The 16,709-nt window shown below is 45.1% G+C and overlaps 2 protein-coding genes and 1 long non-coding RNA gene across 4 annotated transcripts in view; 2 read left to right on the top strand and 1 right to left on the bottom strand.

The window, feature by feature from the left end:
- The window catches only part of LOC143267301 (disks large homolog 5-like), a 143,535-nt gene that overhangs the window by 59,870 nt on the left and 66,956 nt on the right, over positions 1–16,709 (bottom strand). The gene's annotated exons all lie outside the window — the stretch shown is intronic.
- LOC143267306 (uncharacterized) overlaps positions 1–16,709 on the top strand; it is a 230,488-nt gene that overhangs the window by 191,027 nt on the left and 22,752 nt on the right. The gene's annotated exons all lie outside the window — the stretch shown is intronic.
- Positions 5,957–15,536, top strand: LOC143267302 (disks large homolog 5-like). 2 transcript variants are annotated; one of them, XM_076544610.1, is made up of 6 exons: positions 5,957–6,137; positions 7,191–9,383; positions 11,021–11,152; positions 12,021–12,204; positions 13,200–13,315; positions 14,437–15,535. In XM_076544610.1, the coding sequence occupies exons 2-6, from the start codon at positions 9,301–9,303 to the stop codon at positions 14,594–14,596; spliced, it is 675 nt and encodes a 224-aa protein (XP_076400725.1). In that variant the 5' UTR covers positions 5,957–6,137; positions 7,191–9,300; the 3' UTR covers positions 14,597–15,535. The 2 variants fall into 2 exon arrangements, with proteins under 2 accessions (XP_076400725.1, XP_076400726.1); XM_076544611.1 differs by having other exon boundaries at positions 5,958–6,137; positions 14,601–15,536.

Genomic DNA, 16,709 nt, shown 5'->3' with positions numbered 1-16,709 from the left:
ATCCAGGGAGCAGGTAAAGCCACTGAACATGTGGCGACATATAGATTAAGAGAAATGTGTTTAGTATAAGAGTAAGAGCTAGACAATGGTAGGCCTGAGCTAATGGCCGAGCAGATTAAATAATATAAGCATCTGTATGTTAATTTTATAAGTGGGCTAAGGGACTGCCTGGGCTTGTCAGGACCCAGAGAGAAAAACTCTAGCTACAAATGGCACCCAATGGCTTGAGTTTCCACTTTAAACCTGAAAATATTTAATAAGCAATTCTAAATGGAGCCAAAACCAGGTTCCTGCTTCATGTCTCATACAGGTAGCTAGCCGCAACATGCAGGGTTGAGCTACTATGGCAGGTTCCTGGTGTGTGCATTTAACCAACAGTATGGAGGGATTGAGGCATCCACAAGTGGCACATTATGCTGCGTGGTGGATTTAGTCTTTCCTAGTACAAAAAAAAAAAGAGGTTTCTGGGCTACACAATGCTTTGATAAAAGCATAGACCCACTATTTCTTCAAATTGATGGCTCCCAGAGCTGGCGGAAAACATACCACCACCATGTTGGTAAGCTGAGGTGGGAGGAGCCAGCAGCCACAGCAGCCGATTTGGTCTTACAATTGCTGCAGTCTAAAACAATAGATTCACAATAAGACAGATTCAAATGGAATAAACCTCTAAACGGATTACAATATGTGTAAAAATGTTTGTAGGCTTGGAAGAAAAAAGAAAGGAATATAGACAGTTATATTAAAGAAATAAAAAGTCTTAAAAATCACGTCTTTAAAGAGACAGTAAAGGTAATATAGAATATAAGCCATGTAAAGATGGATATCACACAGAGAATCTGAATTATGTTGTCTTGGATATTCGTAACTGAAGGAAAACATTTGATTGTAAAAGCTGTGAGTTAAGCCAAAATGTTCACTTTAAAGGTACCTGCTCCTGGCTGCACTGATTTACTTCAGAGAGGAGGATGGGCATCAAAGGCACTCCATATGTACTTTATCCTCAAATTGGCAAAAATAGTCATTTGGGCAAGAAACTGTTCTTGCCTGGACTGTTTGATCAACTGAACATGCAGGACCCATGGGAAGGTGTCCACTGAACTTTGCTTCACAAAATGGTCCTTTAGGTTCCTGCTTCACAGAGGAAACTGCCAGACATTCTACAGGACACAGAAAAAAAGGACTAAGCGACTCTAGCCCTGTGGGCTGAAGACAGATTCCCCAACTTCACAAGAAAACTTCGGATGATCATCCAGGCTGCCAGCTGTCTCTGTCTACCCTGCAAGACTCCCAAAAGTTGCTTGCACCTTCTCCCATTTCTCAGGTAATATTATATCCTTCTTAGGTCTTTGATGTAGTTGAAGTCTAGTTATAATTTCCTCAGTTATGATAAAAGATAAGTTAGATATAAAACCTTAGACTCACAAATATAAGATAGATAGGATAACTTCTTTAATATTGTAACTGTAATTCTTGCTTGATAATTGTTTTGTTATCTATAATTTTACTATTTAAAGTTAAAACCTTCCTTTTTTTAAAAAAAAAAAAAGGAAAAGGTGAAGTGCTGTGGATAATTGATTGATTGATAAATAAAACACTGATTGGCCAGTAGCCAAGCAGGAAGTACAGGCGGGACTAGCAGAGAAGAGAATTGAAAGAACAGGAAGGCAGAGAGGGGGAGATACCAGCTTGCTATCCAGGGAGCCTCATGTAGAGGCTGCAGGTAAAGCCATGGAATATGTAGACATATAGATTAAGAGAAATTGGCTTAGTATAAGAGTAAGAGCTAGACAATTGTAGGCCTCAGCTAATGGCTGAGCAGTTCAAATAATATAAGCGTCTGTCTGTATGTTTATTGTATAAGTGGGCTAAGGGACTGCTGGGGCTTGTCAGAACCCAGAGAGAAGAACTCTAGCTACACTTTGCATCTTGTTTCTCATGGCAGCAGCAGCTGGCAGTATCTCCTGACTCAGCGTTCCACTCCCTAGAATTCTCCTCTCTGCTTATCCTGCCTATACTATACTTCCTGCCTGGCTACTGGCCAATCAGCATTTTATTTATCAGTCAATTGAAGCAACACATTCACAGCATGCAGAAAGACATCCCCAGTAATTCCCCTTTTCTTTTTTCAAACAGGAAGGTTTTGACTTTAACATAGTAAAATTACATATAACAAAACAATTATCAAGCAAGTTACAGCATAACATGCATTTGATTATGATCCTTTTATGTATGTATATCCTGACACACTTTGGTCATATTCACCTCCTGTTACCCTCTCTTGTGCACTTCCCACGCCCCCTTATACCCTTCCTCTTCCTCCTAGTCCTTCTATTTTGATGCCTACTTTTAACAACCCAATGAATGTCTTTAGGGCTGCTTACAAGGGCAGATGTTAGGGACAGGTTCTTTACTGAGCCACGGGCAACTCACCAGTTTTTACACTATTAGAGAATATGTCTGTCCCCACCCCACCCCAAATAATCACCACCTGGCTATAAATCCTCAGGGGAGGCTTCATGAAGTCCTCCCTCACATGATAAAATGTGACAACAGCGGTCCTGTATGAGTCTGTTGTATGTTTGGCTTGTTTCCTTGACTAGAATAAGCTAAATTGTTTCTAGTGTTAGCTTAATGCTCATAGGAAAGGAGAAGCAACCCCCTTTTTAAAACTCAGATTCCTAATTCTGTGTGGCACAGCATCCAGGTACAATTGACAAGTGACAGGCTCCTTGCCCTTGGGATCATCAAGCCCCAATGGCTATGAAGCTGCACTAAAAACCACCTGCTTTTAGTGGTACCACGAATAGCTGCTTGGCTGTTCCTATTGGTTCTAGTATTGGGATAATGTCTTCTACTTTGGTTTTGAACTTCCTGGAGTGGCTTGAGACTCATCTGACCATCTTCCCTTCCACAGGGTGAACACCTGGTTATTACCAAATTTGGCTTGGCCAACATGAAGGAGAGTGTATTGATGCTGGCCTCCTTTGAGAAGACAACTGACCATCTCTTTGATACTGCCTACTTTGTACAAGAAAGACCGAGTATACAGTAGGTTTGCAGTGTAGGTGGCCTATGTCCTACAGAATGAAGGGATCATTTGTCTCCAGAGTCTAACTAAGGCACCCTGCTCCCCTCTCCCCATTCTGTGAGCTCCTTTCAGTGCAGACAGTTCTTCAGTTCCCAAAAGAAAATATGGACCCTGAGCCAGTGGGGACCTTTCAGTCCTTGAAGCTGTACTTGGCCACAATGACTAACAACTTACATATTGTCTAGGGTTGAGAGAATGTAGACAGTGGCAGAACCTCCAGGTGTAGCAGTAGGGTAGCCTGTGGTCCTGCCTCCTGGTAAGGCACTGAACATCATTTTAAGAGCCACATAGCCCAGAAAATGGGGAGACACAGGTTGAAGATGGAGAGAGAGAAGGTAATAAGTAATCCATTCCTTGAGATGGATGCCTTTTATACCAGGACTCAGGAGGCAGAGGCATGCAGATTTCTGTAAGCTCAAGCCCAGCCTCTTCTACATAGCAAGTTCCAGGTCAGACAAGTCTACAGTGAGACCCTGTCTTCAAAACAACATCAAAGTGAAGAGAAAGAAAAGTGAGGAGGGTTAGAATGGAGAAGCCCATGCACAAGCCAGAATGCAGCTGTCAGACACCAGGACTGAAACCCAGCACCCATCACTGACACCTTTGCAGCCTGGGTGCAGCCTCTGTCCACCACCCTACCTGGAAATGTCTCCTCTCTCTGTGTGTGGAGCACTCTAGCCCAGTGGTAGATCTCACTGTGTGTTGGGGTTAGTTTGACACTTTGTCTCTCTGTTCTGGAGTTGTCTTTGGCATCAAACTAGAATGCATCTACCTCCTGCTTCCTTCCTGTGAGTAGGGGTCCTAGCATAGAGCCCTAGATCTTGAACTGCACCTGGGTGGTGGGTGCCAACATCTTTAATCCCAGAACAATGGAGGCATGAATGGGCATATATCTGAGTTCCAAGGAAGGAAGGAAAGAAGGAAGGTACGAAGGAGGAAGGAAGGAAGGAAAGAAGGAAAAGAATGACCGACAGACTTGAACTGCAGCCAGGAGAGGAGGAAATCCCCATCCCTTCTGGAAGTCAGTGGTGGCCTGCCTTCCAGTGTCTGATAAGGACCATGCTGCCCCTGGCCCTGCACTTCCAGCCCCATTGGTATCTTTTCTTCTGGGCACTAAGCTAAGGAGGCAGGTGGCAAAGTGACCATCTCCTGATCATGTGCAGAGATCCTTCTGCCTAAGTAGTCTCTCACAGGCTGTCTATCTCCTGCTCTTTATTCCTGTTGCAGAGAACTGGCTGAGCTGAATTGGCTTCTGGTGATCTGTTGGCCTGAGGCAGGCACTGTCATTCCAGAGACAGTGCTCCTTGGCTATCCCCCTAGGGTATATACATGGGAAGGAAAATGATGAGCCAAGTTCAGCCAGGTAGTATGTGGTAGAGCTGGACCTCAGATCCCAACTCTGCAAACCTGGTTCAGTTATGTTTTCTCCACGCTGTGACTCCAGCTCTCTGACTTTGGTTCTGGTTGGCTCCAGGTGTGTCGGAATGCATCATCATGGGAATGCCAATGAACGTTGGAACTGGCTCTTCAAGCACTTGCCCAACGCTAACATAGACCCCAAAACTATGCAGAAGGCCCCTGATTTTAAACACAACTGAATTGTACATAATTTTTTTCATATAGCTTATGGCAGGAGATCACCATTCCTGACCTTGGCTCCTTGTCCTGTCAGCTGCTGAATGGAAGAACTATGTATCCCCTGGACAGATGCCTGCTTGAACTTAAATGGTGCAGAGGGTCAGACAAAGACCATGGCCTCAGCAGGAGCTCCTTGGAAGGTTGACTGGGAGTCTGCTTGTAACCATACCTGCAGGGTCTCAGGATGGTTGTTCAGCCTGGTCAGTGTCCATTCCACCTCACTCTGTCTCTGCAGAGAAGGCTAACATGCACCCAATCTTCCCTCTGTCTAGGCCCACAGAGGTCAGGACACAGTCCTGGTTTTCTACTCCTCAGTTAGGCTGGATTTGCCACTGATATGCTCACACAATTACATTACTGTTATTTATTTGTTCTGTCTGAGAGATATACAGTGTTTGTTGTTACTTTACCTTGAAACTTGAAGCTGTAGAAGGAAGAAAACCAGCTTCAAAGCATTCCTGGAAAAGCACCTACGATGTGAGGTCCAGGATGTGATGGCTAGTTCCTGGCTAAACACTGTCTATCTGAATTTAACTGGCTTAAACACATGGGAAATAGAAACTTGTAGTTTCCTAGTAAACGGAGTCTCTTTTGAAGGTCTCTGTAGCCTGTGGCTCCCAAGTGAAGACTGTACATCATTAGCAGTATTGAGGAAGAAGACAGGTGGTTTCTCTAAAGCCTCTTATGGACAGAGAGAGGTTCTAGGCGGGGTACCTCTTACTGACAGTAAGACATTGCTTGTGTACACCCAGGAGTATAACAAATCTGGGCATTGGACAGCATACCAAGGTAATCATCAGGAATGTAAGTGTCTGAACTCAATCCGAGTTTGAATTCTGAATGAAAAGAGTTAGGGTTTCATCTGTGGTTCAATAGGATTTAATTGATCATATTGATGAATAGAGGGATATTGAAAAAGGAATGAGACATTCTTGGGTAGTGTTTGGATAGTATGGCTAAATTCCCAACATGGGATGTACTGTGGGGCTTCCAATGAAGGTAAGAGAACTCTGGCTTTGGAAGGAGGAGGTGCTGAATGGCTTCCTCTATGTTCCAAGAGAGGCTCCTAGAAAGTGAACCTGGGCTTCTGTATCAGTTAAGGGAGAACCAATGAGCAGGGTGGCAAAGGCTGTTCCCCATGACATCAGCAGTCCCTTCTCTGGACATTCTATTGTATCCTGGAGAGCTCATGGCATCCCCTGTGATGTCACCAGTGTTGTAGCAACATCAACTGCCCTCAGGACATTCCTTCAGCCTAGAGGGTAGAGCATAGACATGCTGCTGGCAAGACTGAGGGGTCTCCTTGGAAGAGAGAATGGAGAACATCCGAAGAACAGAGAGAGACGGAAGGAGGCTGGCCTTGAGTCTCAGAGGAAAACAACCAAAAAGGGTTTCTGGGGAAGACACAGTGAGTGCTGGGCAGGAGATGGGGGCTTCCTGGAGGAGGTGGGCTAGAACTGGGCCCTCCAATATTAGGGCAGAGGAGCTGGAGCCTCTGAAAAGCAAATGGACGTCCCTGCTTCTCATAATTCATGAAGGTCCAGGGTCCAGAACATTAGTGTGTGCCTCCTCTAAGCCAGGATCTGGCAAGGTCAAGGCTGTTATGCTGGGCATGCTCATCTTTTACCTTTCCTGGGTCTTGGGGGTGTAATGTGGGGACAGCAGGAGACAAGCAAGATGCAGATTGACTAATGTGTCCCCAGCTGAGGCCAGGCATCACTTCAATTCAGCTTCGGGAGTTTCCCTTAGGTGCAGTGGCTGTCGACACTAGTCACATGGAGAGAGAGACAAGTGCTTCTGGCCAAGACATCATGTCGTCAGGCTGTCCAGCAGACTCCTCTGAACACCTCTCCCTGACAGTGGTCCCTTAGGGTCCTGAACCATCAGTTGAGGAAGGCAGGTAGATATCTAGTGTAGTCAAACAACTGTAGAGATGTGGGACCAGGGTAGAGATTGGCTCCTTTGTACAAGCTCTGCAGGTCCTGGCTGGCAGCGGGATGACTTAATGAGTCTGTTAACCATGTTGTGTCTCAGAATGACATTTCAATCCCAGCCATAGGCCTGGAGTGACCAGGCAGGAGATCTAAACTGTCCACAGCACCTGAGTGCTTGTACACCACATTATTTTTCTCCTGGCTTCTGAAAGCACAGGCAGACTTCAGGGCTCTGGGTCCATGCATTTTGCATCCTGTGCTGCTATGAATTCGCCCGAAGAAGTCATCTCTGTGTTCCCTGAAGCATGTGTAGGGAGGCAGAGGAAACCTCTGGCTGCTTACATAGCCACATCTCTACAGAGTGGTGAGAAAGCTTAGATTTACAGAGGGTACATCTTCACCTGGCCTAAAATATTTGGGTTGACACTGAGTTGCAGAGGTTATCTTTCTGTTTGGGCCTCAGGGTGGTCTGTCCATCCTCTATGCCTTATCATTATGCAAGTTCACTTGTGTTCATCTACCCACAGAGGCTGCTATGGAGACCTCATCCCACCCAACCCTCCTCACCAAGAAAGGGGTGAGGAAGGAGATGCAGAGGCTGAACATTGTGGTGGTAATCTAATTGTACTGAAATGTGATTTTGATTGTATGTTAATAAATAAAGTTGCCCGGGGGTCAGAGCTATTAGAGCCATAGCAAGAGTGTGGCGGTGGTGGCACACGCCTTTAATCCCATAGATATCTGTGTGTTCAGGGATATAGCCAGCATTGGAGACATATGCCTTTAAGACCTAGGGGGCTGTACATTCAGACAGTGACAAGGCAGTCACGTGTTTGGGTTTACAACCAATGAGAAGGCAGAACAAAGTACTTTAAATAGACGAACAAACAGGAAATAGAAGCCTCATTCGGGAAGCTGGGACACCGCAGGCGGAAGGGTGAGATTTTAGCTCTGAGCTCTGACCTCTCGGCTTTCTCTTTTGCATTATTTCTGTGTTTCTTATTTAATAAGACGGTTGGTTACAGCTACATTTGGCGCCCAACGTGTTGGCAAGAGTTTCCACCTAAAACCTGAGAAAAAAGATTCTAAAACGGAGCTAAAAACAGTTCCTAATTGTCTCTCTCAAATGAGCGGCAGCTGCCGGTTTGAGTTACTGGCGGGTTCCTGGCGTGTGCGCTTAACCTGCAGTAAGGCGGAAATGAGGCCTCTGCAAGTGGCACATTAAGCTGCGTGGTGGATTTAGCCTTTGCTAGTACAAAACAAAAAAGGTTTCTGGGCTACACGCTGCTTGGATAAAAGCATAGACTCATGATAGCTCCCAGAGCTGGCGGTAAACGTACCACCGCCATGTTGGGAAGCTGAGGTGGACGGAGCCAGCAGCCATAGCGCTGTTTCAGTCTTACAAATGCTCCAGTTTAAAGCAATAGATTCACAATAAGACAGATTCAGATGGAACAAGACTTTAAATGCTGTACAATGTGTGTAAAAATGTACATAGGCTTGGAAGAGAGAGGAAAAGGAACATAGACAGTTATATAAAGAAATAGAAAGTTTTAAAATAATAAAGTCTTTAAAGAGAAAGTAAAATAATATAAAAAATAAGCCATGTAAAGATGGATATCACACAGAGAGTCTGGATTATATTGTCTTTGGGATTTTTAACTGCAGAAAGACATTTGATTGTAAAGACTGCTCAGTTAAATCAATGTGTATATTTTAAAGGTATTTCAATTTTGTAATTTATGTCTAAGGATGTTTTGCTTTGGAAAGGAGATTCTGCTTTTGTTTCTACAGAAAGCCAGAGGCTATGGATTTGTTCCAGATTAAGATACATCAGGTTTGACCAGCCAAGACCACCTGAAAGGTCTCTGATGACACCATGGCCCAGATGATTCAACATCCAGAATTGTTTCAAGGCAACTGGCTCAGACGATACAGCCTCACGGACTACTCCATGATCCTTAAATATTCTTTGTGTCCCCATAAGATACAGCGGCCCCCTCCAGCAGGAAGTAGTTAAGAGAAGCTACGCCCAAATTCCCAAATATACCAAGCTGGCTTTGGAGATGTGTAAAAGTTAAAACCTTCCTTTTAAAAAAAAAGAAAAGGGGAAGTGCTGTGGGATGTTAATGTATGTCCTGTGGGAGCCCTTCTTGGGTTCCTTGTGGCGTTACCCAGCAGGTTTGCATAGAGGATGATTAGGACCATGGGCCTGAGTGCAGGTGTCTGAGATGGTCTGCACTTGGCTGTACTGGGGGATGGTCTGTATGTCAAGTTGCTCTGATTGGTTAATAAATAAAACCTGATTGGTCGTGGCTAGGCAAGAAGTATAGGCGGGACTAACAGAGGAGAAATAAAAGAACAGGAAGGCAGAAGGAGACGCGGCCAGCCACCGCCAGGACAAGCAGCATGTGAAGATGCTGGTAAGCCACGAGCCACGTGGCAAGGTATAGATTTGTAGAAATGCATTACTTTAAGATATAAGAACAGTTAACAAGAAGCCTGCCACGGCCATACAGTTTGTAAGCAATATAAGTCTCTGTGTTTACTTGGTTGGGTCTGAGCAGCTGTGGGACTGGCGGGTGACAGAGATTTGTCCTGACTGTGGGCAAGTCAGGAAAACTCTAGCTACAGAACATGGAGCTGCAGCTGATGACAAGGGAGAGAAATGAGCTGCGTGATCAACTATTCTTCGTCAGGAAAGGATCCATGCACAATAGGTATCTCTTGTTTCAACCTGGTGTCAATCTTGCATCTGCAAAGTCACCTTCATCTTCATTTTAACATCTTGGATTCTAAGAGCTTGAACCTTCAGGGTTTCCCTGTGCCCAACTTCATATCCTTAAATGCCTCTCAGTGGTGAATTTGAAACCTGGGCAGGAGGGAGATGGGGATACTAACTATTCTGCTTCCTCTAAATGAAAACCCAACCCTGTGGTCTGAGTCACACAACTCAGGGATGGAGGCAGTATTGTCTGAGTTCCCAGAATGCACTGGAAAAGACCATGACATGGCTTGTGTAAGATACTAGCTGCTGTGAGTTTGTGTGAGTCTTTGAAATTGCCTGGTAGGTAATTGTGTGCTGGAAGATCCTGGTAGCAGCCTGTCGGACCTGAGGCAACTTGATTTATTTCAATGAGTGACTGAAAGTCCTGGGGCTTGTCACTCTTTTTCTATTTGTTATGAGTTATACTCTTGGACAATATTGCTCCACGAAGTTCTTCAGTATCCCATGTGTGCTCTCCTCTCTTTCACTCTTTCTTGCACTCTCTGCCTTTCTCTCTCTCTCTCTCTCTCTCTCTCTCTCTCTCTCTCTCCTGCATGCATAGCTTCATGCTTGCCAGCATATGTGTGTGAGTGTCTGTGTGTGTGTGTGTCTGTGTGCTTACATGCATTTGAGGTTTGTGGGTCCCTCCAGTCTCTGGGAGCCAGGTGTCTATGGTGGGGCCTGATGATTTGCCTGGCTCATACTTTACAGGTGATGCCAGTGCTGATATGAGATCTGTGATCCTCACTTTAAGCAGCTCTGCTCTTGTGTATGTGTTCACCTTGATGCCAAATAGGAATCCCTTGGGGAGTTTTTATAGCTGTCCTGATGTTGGGTCTCATCTCCAGAATTATGTGCTCTGTCCATCTGTTCAGAAGTAGTAACCCAGGATGAAGAATCCTTGTCCTGGGGCTGGAGAGAAGGCTCAGAGGTTAAGAGCACTGGCTGCTCTTCCAGAGTTCCTGAGTTCAATTCCCAGCGACCACATGGTGGCTCACAACCATCTATAGTGAGATCTGGTGCTCTCTTCTGTCATGCAGGCATACATGAAGACAGATCACTGTGTACATAATAAATAAGTAAATCTTAAAAAAAAAAAAAAGCCCGGCGGTAGTGGCACACACCTTTAATCCAAGCACTCTGGAGGCAGAGCCTGGCAGATCTTTGTGAGTTCGAGGCTAGCCTGGGCTACCAAGTGAGTTCCAGGAAAGATGAAACGCTACACAAAGAAACCCAGTCTCGGAAGAAAAAAAAAAAAGAATCCTTGTCCTGAAACAAGAGAAACATCATTGCAGGTTTCTTGTGGGCCAAGTCCTGTGGCATAGACTCCTGAGAACAGAGAGCTAGATGCCTCTCCAGGTCTAATGTGTGGGCTCATGCCACAAGGAGACGCTCCATCTGAACACCCAGCCTCTGTTTGCCTGGGGCCAGGTTTACAAGTTAATTAAGCACCAGGAAGTTTCAGTACATAGTAGCCAGACTGAGACCTCCACTGTGTTGTGGTAGATAAGGACAACAGCTTGTGTTCACATGATCCTTGAGGCCTATATTCATAAAGTTCTTTGTTCCTGGTACCTTGCCCTCCCACAGGCCAAATACTTGGTATGAAGATCTGAAGATGGAGCATGAGGAGGTCATGACTGACCTACAGAGATTGCAGAATGAGAACACCGAGACTTCAGAGAAGGTGGATGAGCTTGCCAACCTGACAGTCTTCTATCGGTAAGTGCCTGTTGGCATGGACCCCAATAGTTGATGAGTGGCCATTGCTGCCTTTCTTTGTCTCTAGACTGGAGAGTCCACAGCTCTGGTTCTGTCCTTTTTGCACCTTAGCAAGCATCTCTTTGACTTGTGTCACTTGTACTTAGTTTGCTAAGTATGAAAGAGACTATCCACTCCTCCCACCGTTGTCCTGGAGCCTCAGGAGCCTCTAGGTAGAAGAGCAAACTGAGCTGTGGTGGTGCCATTCCAGTACTCTGGAGGCAGAGTAGGCAGATCTCTGTGATCTCAAGGCCAGTCTGGTCTACAGAGAATTCCAGGGCAGATAGGACTATTAAGTGGAGAAACCATGTTTAAAACCAACCAACCAAACAAACAAACAAACAAAAAGAAAGAGAGGAAGGAAGAAATGAACAAAGGATGGAAGGAAAAGGAAAGCAAAGAGGAAGAAAAGAAAAGAAATTTTCACTGTGAGGGGAATATCAGGCAGCCCTGAGCATCTGGGAGCTCAGGCCTAGGCTTTACAGATCTGGTTTCTGTGGAAACTGTAGATAGAATAAACTCCCCTTTGGTCTCCTGTCCTCTCTCAGAGGGTATTTGCCCACTACTTGCTAATATTCAGGACATTTGAGGGACACCTCTTTCCTTTGAAAGGACATGGACCCCTATTTGTGTTGGGTTTTTTATGAAGTATTTCAGTTTTTTTTAATCAGCTGCTCTCTTTTTGGCCTTTTGAGTGTAGCTGTCATGGCTATTTTGGGCTCTTGCTACATCTTCCTGAGTACCTGGGGCCATTTGGGTGATGGTTCCTGGAGGCAGGGGTGGCAGAAAGAGTCTGGCAGGACCTTACTCTACAGAGGGTCTTTTCCAGTGGATTGCACAGCCAGGTCCTAATGGAACATACTCAGCTTAAGGAGCAGGTAGCCATGCTGAGGCAGGAGAACAACAGTCGGACAGAAGATTTGGTCCTGCTGAAGCACCACTTGGCGGCATTCAAATTGATCTGGGAGGACCAAGAGGAAGAGACCAGTGACCTCCAAACCCAGCAACAACAGGTAGGGGCAGGTAGGTGGGTCAGGCTAAGGTCTGGCACCATTTGCCCATTGGAGTCTCTGTCTGCCCATCCACTCACCTGTGCTTTCACCCATCACCTTACTCATCCATCCAGCCACCCACCTCATGCCATCTGAGGTGTTCACTTCAGTGTCCATGCACAAGTACTTCTGGGAAGTTAGCCTCTTCTGAGAAACTAAATTATTGGCAAACCATCTCTGCTCCTCTGCTTGAAACTGTGGTCCAATGAGGGAAATGGGTCAATAACATATCAAACCTTCATGTCATTTCGATAGGTAGGATGCTATGCACAGAGCTTTGAATGAGTGAATTGTGGGTCCTGAGGCTCATGTGATTGGCAGGGGTCATGTGAGATCACAGAGGCGAAGCAGCTTACGAGGAGTATCCCATGTAAATGCCAAATGAGTCCTCCTCATAGTCATAGATTTGGGTGGCATGTGGCCTTCTCCTGTCTTCATGAATCCCAATGTGTTCTCTTCCCTTTGACTGACTATTGGTTCACACTGACATAAGCCTGAGTAGCAGCTCATGAGCCCTGTTTTCTGTGAGTGCTCCTTGAGAGTCTACCATTGTGGAGAATACAATCTGGATTTGATTGGCTGAACAGATGGGGGCTTTTGACAAGCTGAGTGCTGGGGTGGGCGATTTGCTGCTTCTGAAGTAAATTCTCTAGCCATCTCAACAGAGTCTGGCCAAACAGAGCACACTCCCCACAGCAGTATTAATCCTCAAGGAATGACGGCAGAGTTGTGAGACTCTTCTGAAAGTGCTGGTGTGCTTCATCTACTCATCCGTTGATCTTGCATGATGTTGTGTTCTGCTCACTTCTTTTTTCCATGAGTGTAGTATAAGGTCTTTTGGCTTGCCTCACCTACCAGTAAGCTGTTTTGATCCTTTGTATGTGCTTCATGTGTATGACACTTTGTGCATGCCTGTATACAACACTCCACTAAGAACACAATGTTCTAATGAACAGGAATTTGAAAGATTGGAGGGAAGCCTGCAAGTCCTGCGGAAGCAGAAGGAGATGATCACCCAGGAAAAGTACTTGGCAGAAAAGCTGCAGCATCACTTTGAGGTCTCCCAAATGAGGTAGGAACCCAGGCTGGGGGGAGCAGGTGGAGACAAGTGGGTCCCTTGTTGCTGGGATCACTGTCATTTATGGGCTCCTACTCACATGCATGGCTCCCAGCTACAAGCAGGGCAAAAACAATTCAGAGTATTGATCAGGTTGAGTGTACAAACAATTCTGTCCAGGAATCAATATGTTTAATACTCAGTGTGTCTGAGCAATGGTGTCCTTTCTCCCTTCTGAGTGCTCTGGTATGGCCTGAACAGGCTTTCCTTATACTCACAGAGATCTGCCTGCTTCTGCCTCCCCATGATGGAATCCAAAGTTGTGAATCACCTGGCCTTGCTGAAATTACATTTTCACTTAGGAACATCCCCTGTAAAGAAGTGATTCCTACCTTTGAATACTGCTCTGTGCAGCCTTTTCCCACTTCCTGGGACAAGTGTTCTCTAGATTGAATAGACTAAGGACTTTCCAGAATGAACCCAGGCAGATGCCTCAGCTGCAGGGAAGATCAGAACCTTTTCAGGGGTCAAAGAGTCAGGATGCAGATTCCCAATTCTGGTTAAGGAAATTTCAAGGTTCTGTTTGATCCCGGAGTCCATCAGGGCCAGTGTTCTCAGGCACACATCTCAGGAAATGCTGCTCTAGGATTACCGACTGATTCTGTCTTGCATGTTGGTCATGTTCAAGGTGCCTCCTGGGCATGAAGCCTGAGCTATATTCATGACCTTGTTTGAGTGTCCAGAATGCAAGGCTGCAATATGGCTATCAATAAAATGATGTGGTTTATCAGTAACTCATCATGATTAATGAGTATCACTCCTATGCTGTTGGCTAGGTTATTAATATTTTGTTAAATTTACTAAGTGATGTCCTCAGACTGTAAGAGAAAGACCCTTACTTTCTAGTAGAACAGAAAAACCATTACTCAGCCAAATTCTTACAGGTGTTTAGGGCTGAGGAATGTTCTATGCCCAGCTACTCTGTGACTCTTATTCCTTGGGGGTACAAACAATGACTTAAGTCAAAGATCCATGTTGAGCATCCAGCACAGTTGAGGTGGTGGGAGGCAGCAGTTTAACAGCTGACAATGGCAGGTCCCCAGCAGGACTGTGTCCTAACTGCCTTTCCCTCCTAGGTCAGAGAAACTGACACATGAGCTGGAACAGGCCACAGCCCAGGATGATAGCCTACTTCAGAAGGAGCTGTTAAACCAGGAGCCACCTGCTGAGTCCAGTCTCCAGGAAATTCTGGATTGTGATGCACTTTCTCACTATTATTTTATTTCCTATGTGTGAATAGGCCTTGGTTATGCCCAGCCATTGACCCAGGATGGCTGATTCTGGGCCTTGACTCCCTTTCCTTCTTGACAATACCGCTTGAGAAACTGAGGAAGCCAAAGGAAGCCACAGACACCTTGAAAGCGTGACTTCTTTCACCCTAGGATCAAGGCCTCCTCAGAAAAAGACACCCCATTATACCTCTGAACTTACCATGAGGCAAATACCAACTGACCTCCAGGTGATCCAGACCCAGTCTGATCCATGTGTCTGTTGGCTCAGTACTCCCAAAGGAAAAAAAGCATCAAATATAAGACTGAAATACAGAAAACCCAACAAAACAGTTACTCAGAAACCTGACATCTACCAGCAAATGGCCCAGTGAGAAATACCACACCATGGAGGGAGGAGATGTTGAAATACAAAACTTACTATGTCAGTTTACTGTCAAGTACTTTCACAAGCTGACTGAGTCCTCAGCCCTCAACTGTGTTTGAGCCACTTCCTGTAATGTTTCTATCCTTGAACTCGGTGAAAACTGACTTATAAAGCCCCAAAGAGGCATGGCTATGCTTTTCTTGAAAAGGCTGTTGCAATCATTGACTGCCTTGCTACCTACCATCTGTCCAAGGTCAGTCACAGGCTCCAGGTCTGTGCTGCTCAGTCTGCAGTGAGAGAATCCTGCAAAGCTTAAATTTTTATTTGATTATTGGTTTAAGTTCTTTATCTTAATTGTTTTGGTTATGGATTTGTTATGTTGTTATTATTTGTTCTTGTTATTGATTTTCAAAATTTGCTAAGGCTACCATTGATTACCCATTTAAAGCCCCCTTTAAAAATATATTCTTTATGATTAAAATAAAAAGTAATTTCAACTCTTCACACGTGGACCAGTTTGTTTTGTGGTGTGTCCTGTTATACTCCTGTAACCCTAGAACTCACCATCAGAGATGGATCTCTGCAATTTCCAGGCAGCCTGTGTTACATAATGACCTCCCAGCCAGCCAATGTGACACAGGGGACTGGTGTCTTGGGTGTGGATTGCCAGGTTTGGCCCCTGGATACCCACTTTATGATGGACTCAGTATTTATACTATATCCATTCTGTGATGCATTTAGCTACCCCTAAAATATGGTACTCTATAGACACACTTTCATGAACTGGTCATAAGGACTGAACTATTGAGAAATGCACCTTTACTGCTCTACAGACTCTCAGGAAATAAAACAATTCATTAAGAGAGTCTAAAAGAGCCGGGCGGTGGTGGCGCACGCCTTTAATCCCAGCACTCGGGAGGCAGAGCCAGGCGGATCTCTGTGAGTTCGAGGCCAGCCTGGGCTACCAAGTGAGTTCCAGGAAAGGCGCAAAGCTACACAGAGAAACCCTGTCTCGAAAAACCAAAAAAAAAAAAAAAAAAAAAAAAAGAGAGTCTAAAAGAAATCAGGAAACCCAGAGCTATCTGCCTCTGTGTTTGTTTGTTTGTTTGTTTGTTTTTCCATTACAGCATCAGTGATAACCACACAACAGAGATAAGACCTTTCAAGTCACTTTGGAAAATAGCTTTTTGTAGATTCTGTTGCCCTTGACCATGTATTTGATGTTTTTTTTTCTTTTTAGATTTATTCTTATTTTATGTGAATGGTTGTTTTTCTTTTTGTACATCTGTGCTAGACATGACTGCAGTTCCTGAAGAGGGCAGAAGAGGGCAACAGGTCCCATTATAGCTGGTTGTTAGACATCATGTGAGAGAGCATCAAATGCTCTTAACCTTTGAGCTCTCTCTCCAGCTCCTGCCGTTGGCTTTTGACCTTCCAGCCCTATGGTGCTGTATTGTTGAACTGGATCACCTCTGATCAAAGAAATAAGTCTCTGGAAACGTGTAGGGACAGGTACATGAAGTAGGCAGGCTAATAGTCTGAGGCAGCCTGGTACCTATGCAGGGCTCTGGTGTACCCACTGACCTCTGTGGGTTCAGGATCATGTTCCAGAGTTACTCATAGTCAGGGTTGGAGCAGATCTGTCACCTCTCATCTAGGATGACAATGTAGATTAGGCACATCTGATGAAATGCAGAATTGAGGTGACCCTCCTTGGGCCTGGTTATGGGGTAAGGAATCCTTGATAGCAAGA

Source organism: Peromyscus maniculatus, chromosome 9 (genome assembly GCF_049852395.1).
Source record: "Peromyscus maniculatus bairdii isolate BWxNUB_F1_BW_parent chromosome 9, HU_Pman_BW_mat_3.1, whole genome shotgun sequence".
Classification (NCBI taxonomy): Eukaryota; Metazoa; Chordata; class Mammalia; order Rodentia; family Cricetidae; genus Peromyscus; species Peromyscus maniculatus.
The sequence above is the reverse complement of the archived record's forward strand: the minus strand, read 5'-3'. Positions and strand labels throughout refer to the sequence as shown.

Coding starts and splice junctions, on each gene's coding strand:
- LOC143267302 (XM_076544610.1), top strand. CDS start 9,301: ATGGAGCTGCAGCTGATGACAAGGGAGAGAAATGAGCTGCGTGATCAA. Junction 12,205..13,199: donor TCCAAACCCAGCAACAACAG/GTAGGGGCAGGT, acceptor TCTAATGAACAG/GAATTTGAAAGATTGGAGGG. Junction 13,316..14,436: donor TTTGAGGTCTCCCAAATGAG/GTAGGAACCCAG, acceptor TTTCCCTCCTAG/GTCAGAGAAACTGACACATG.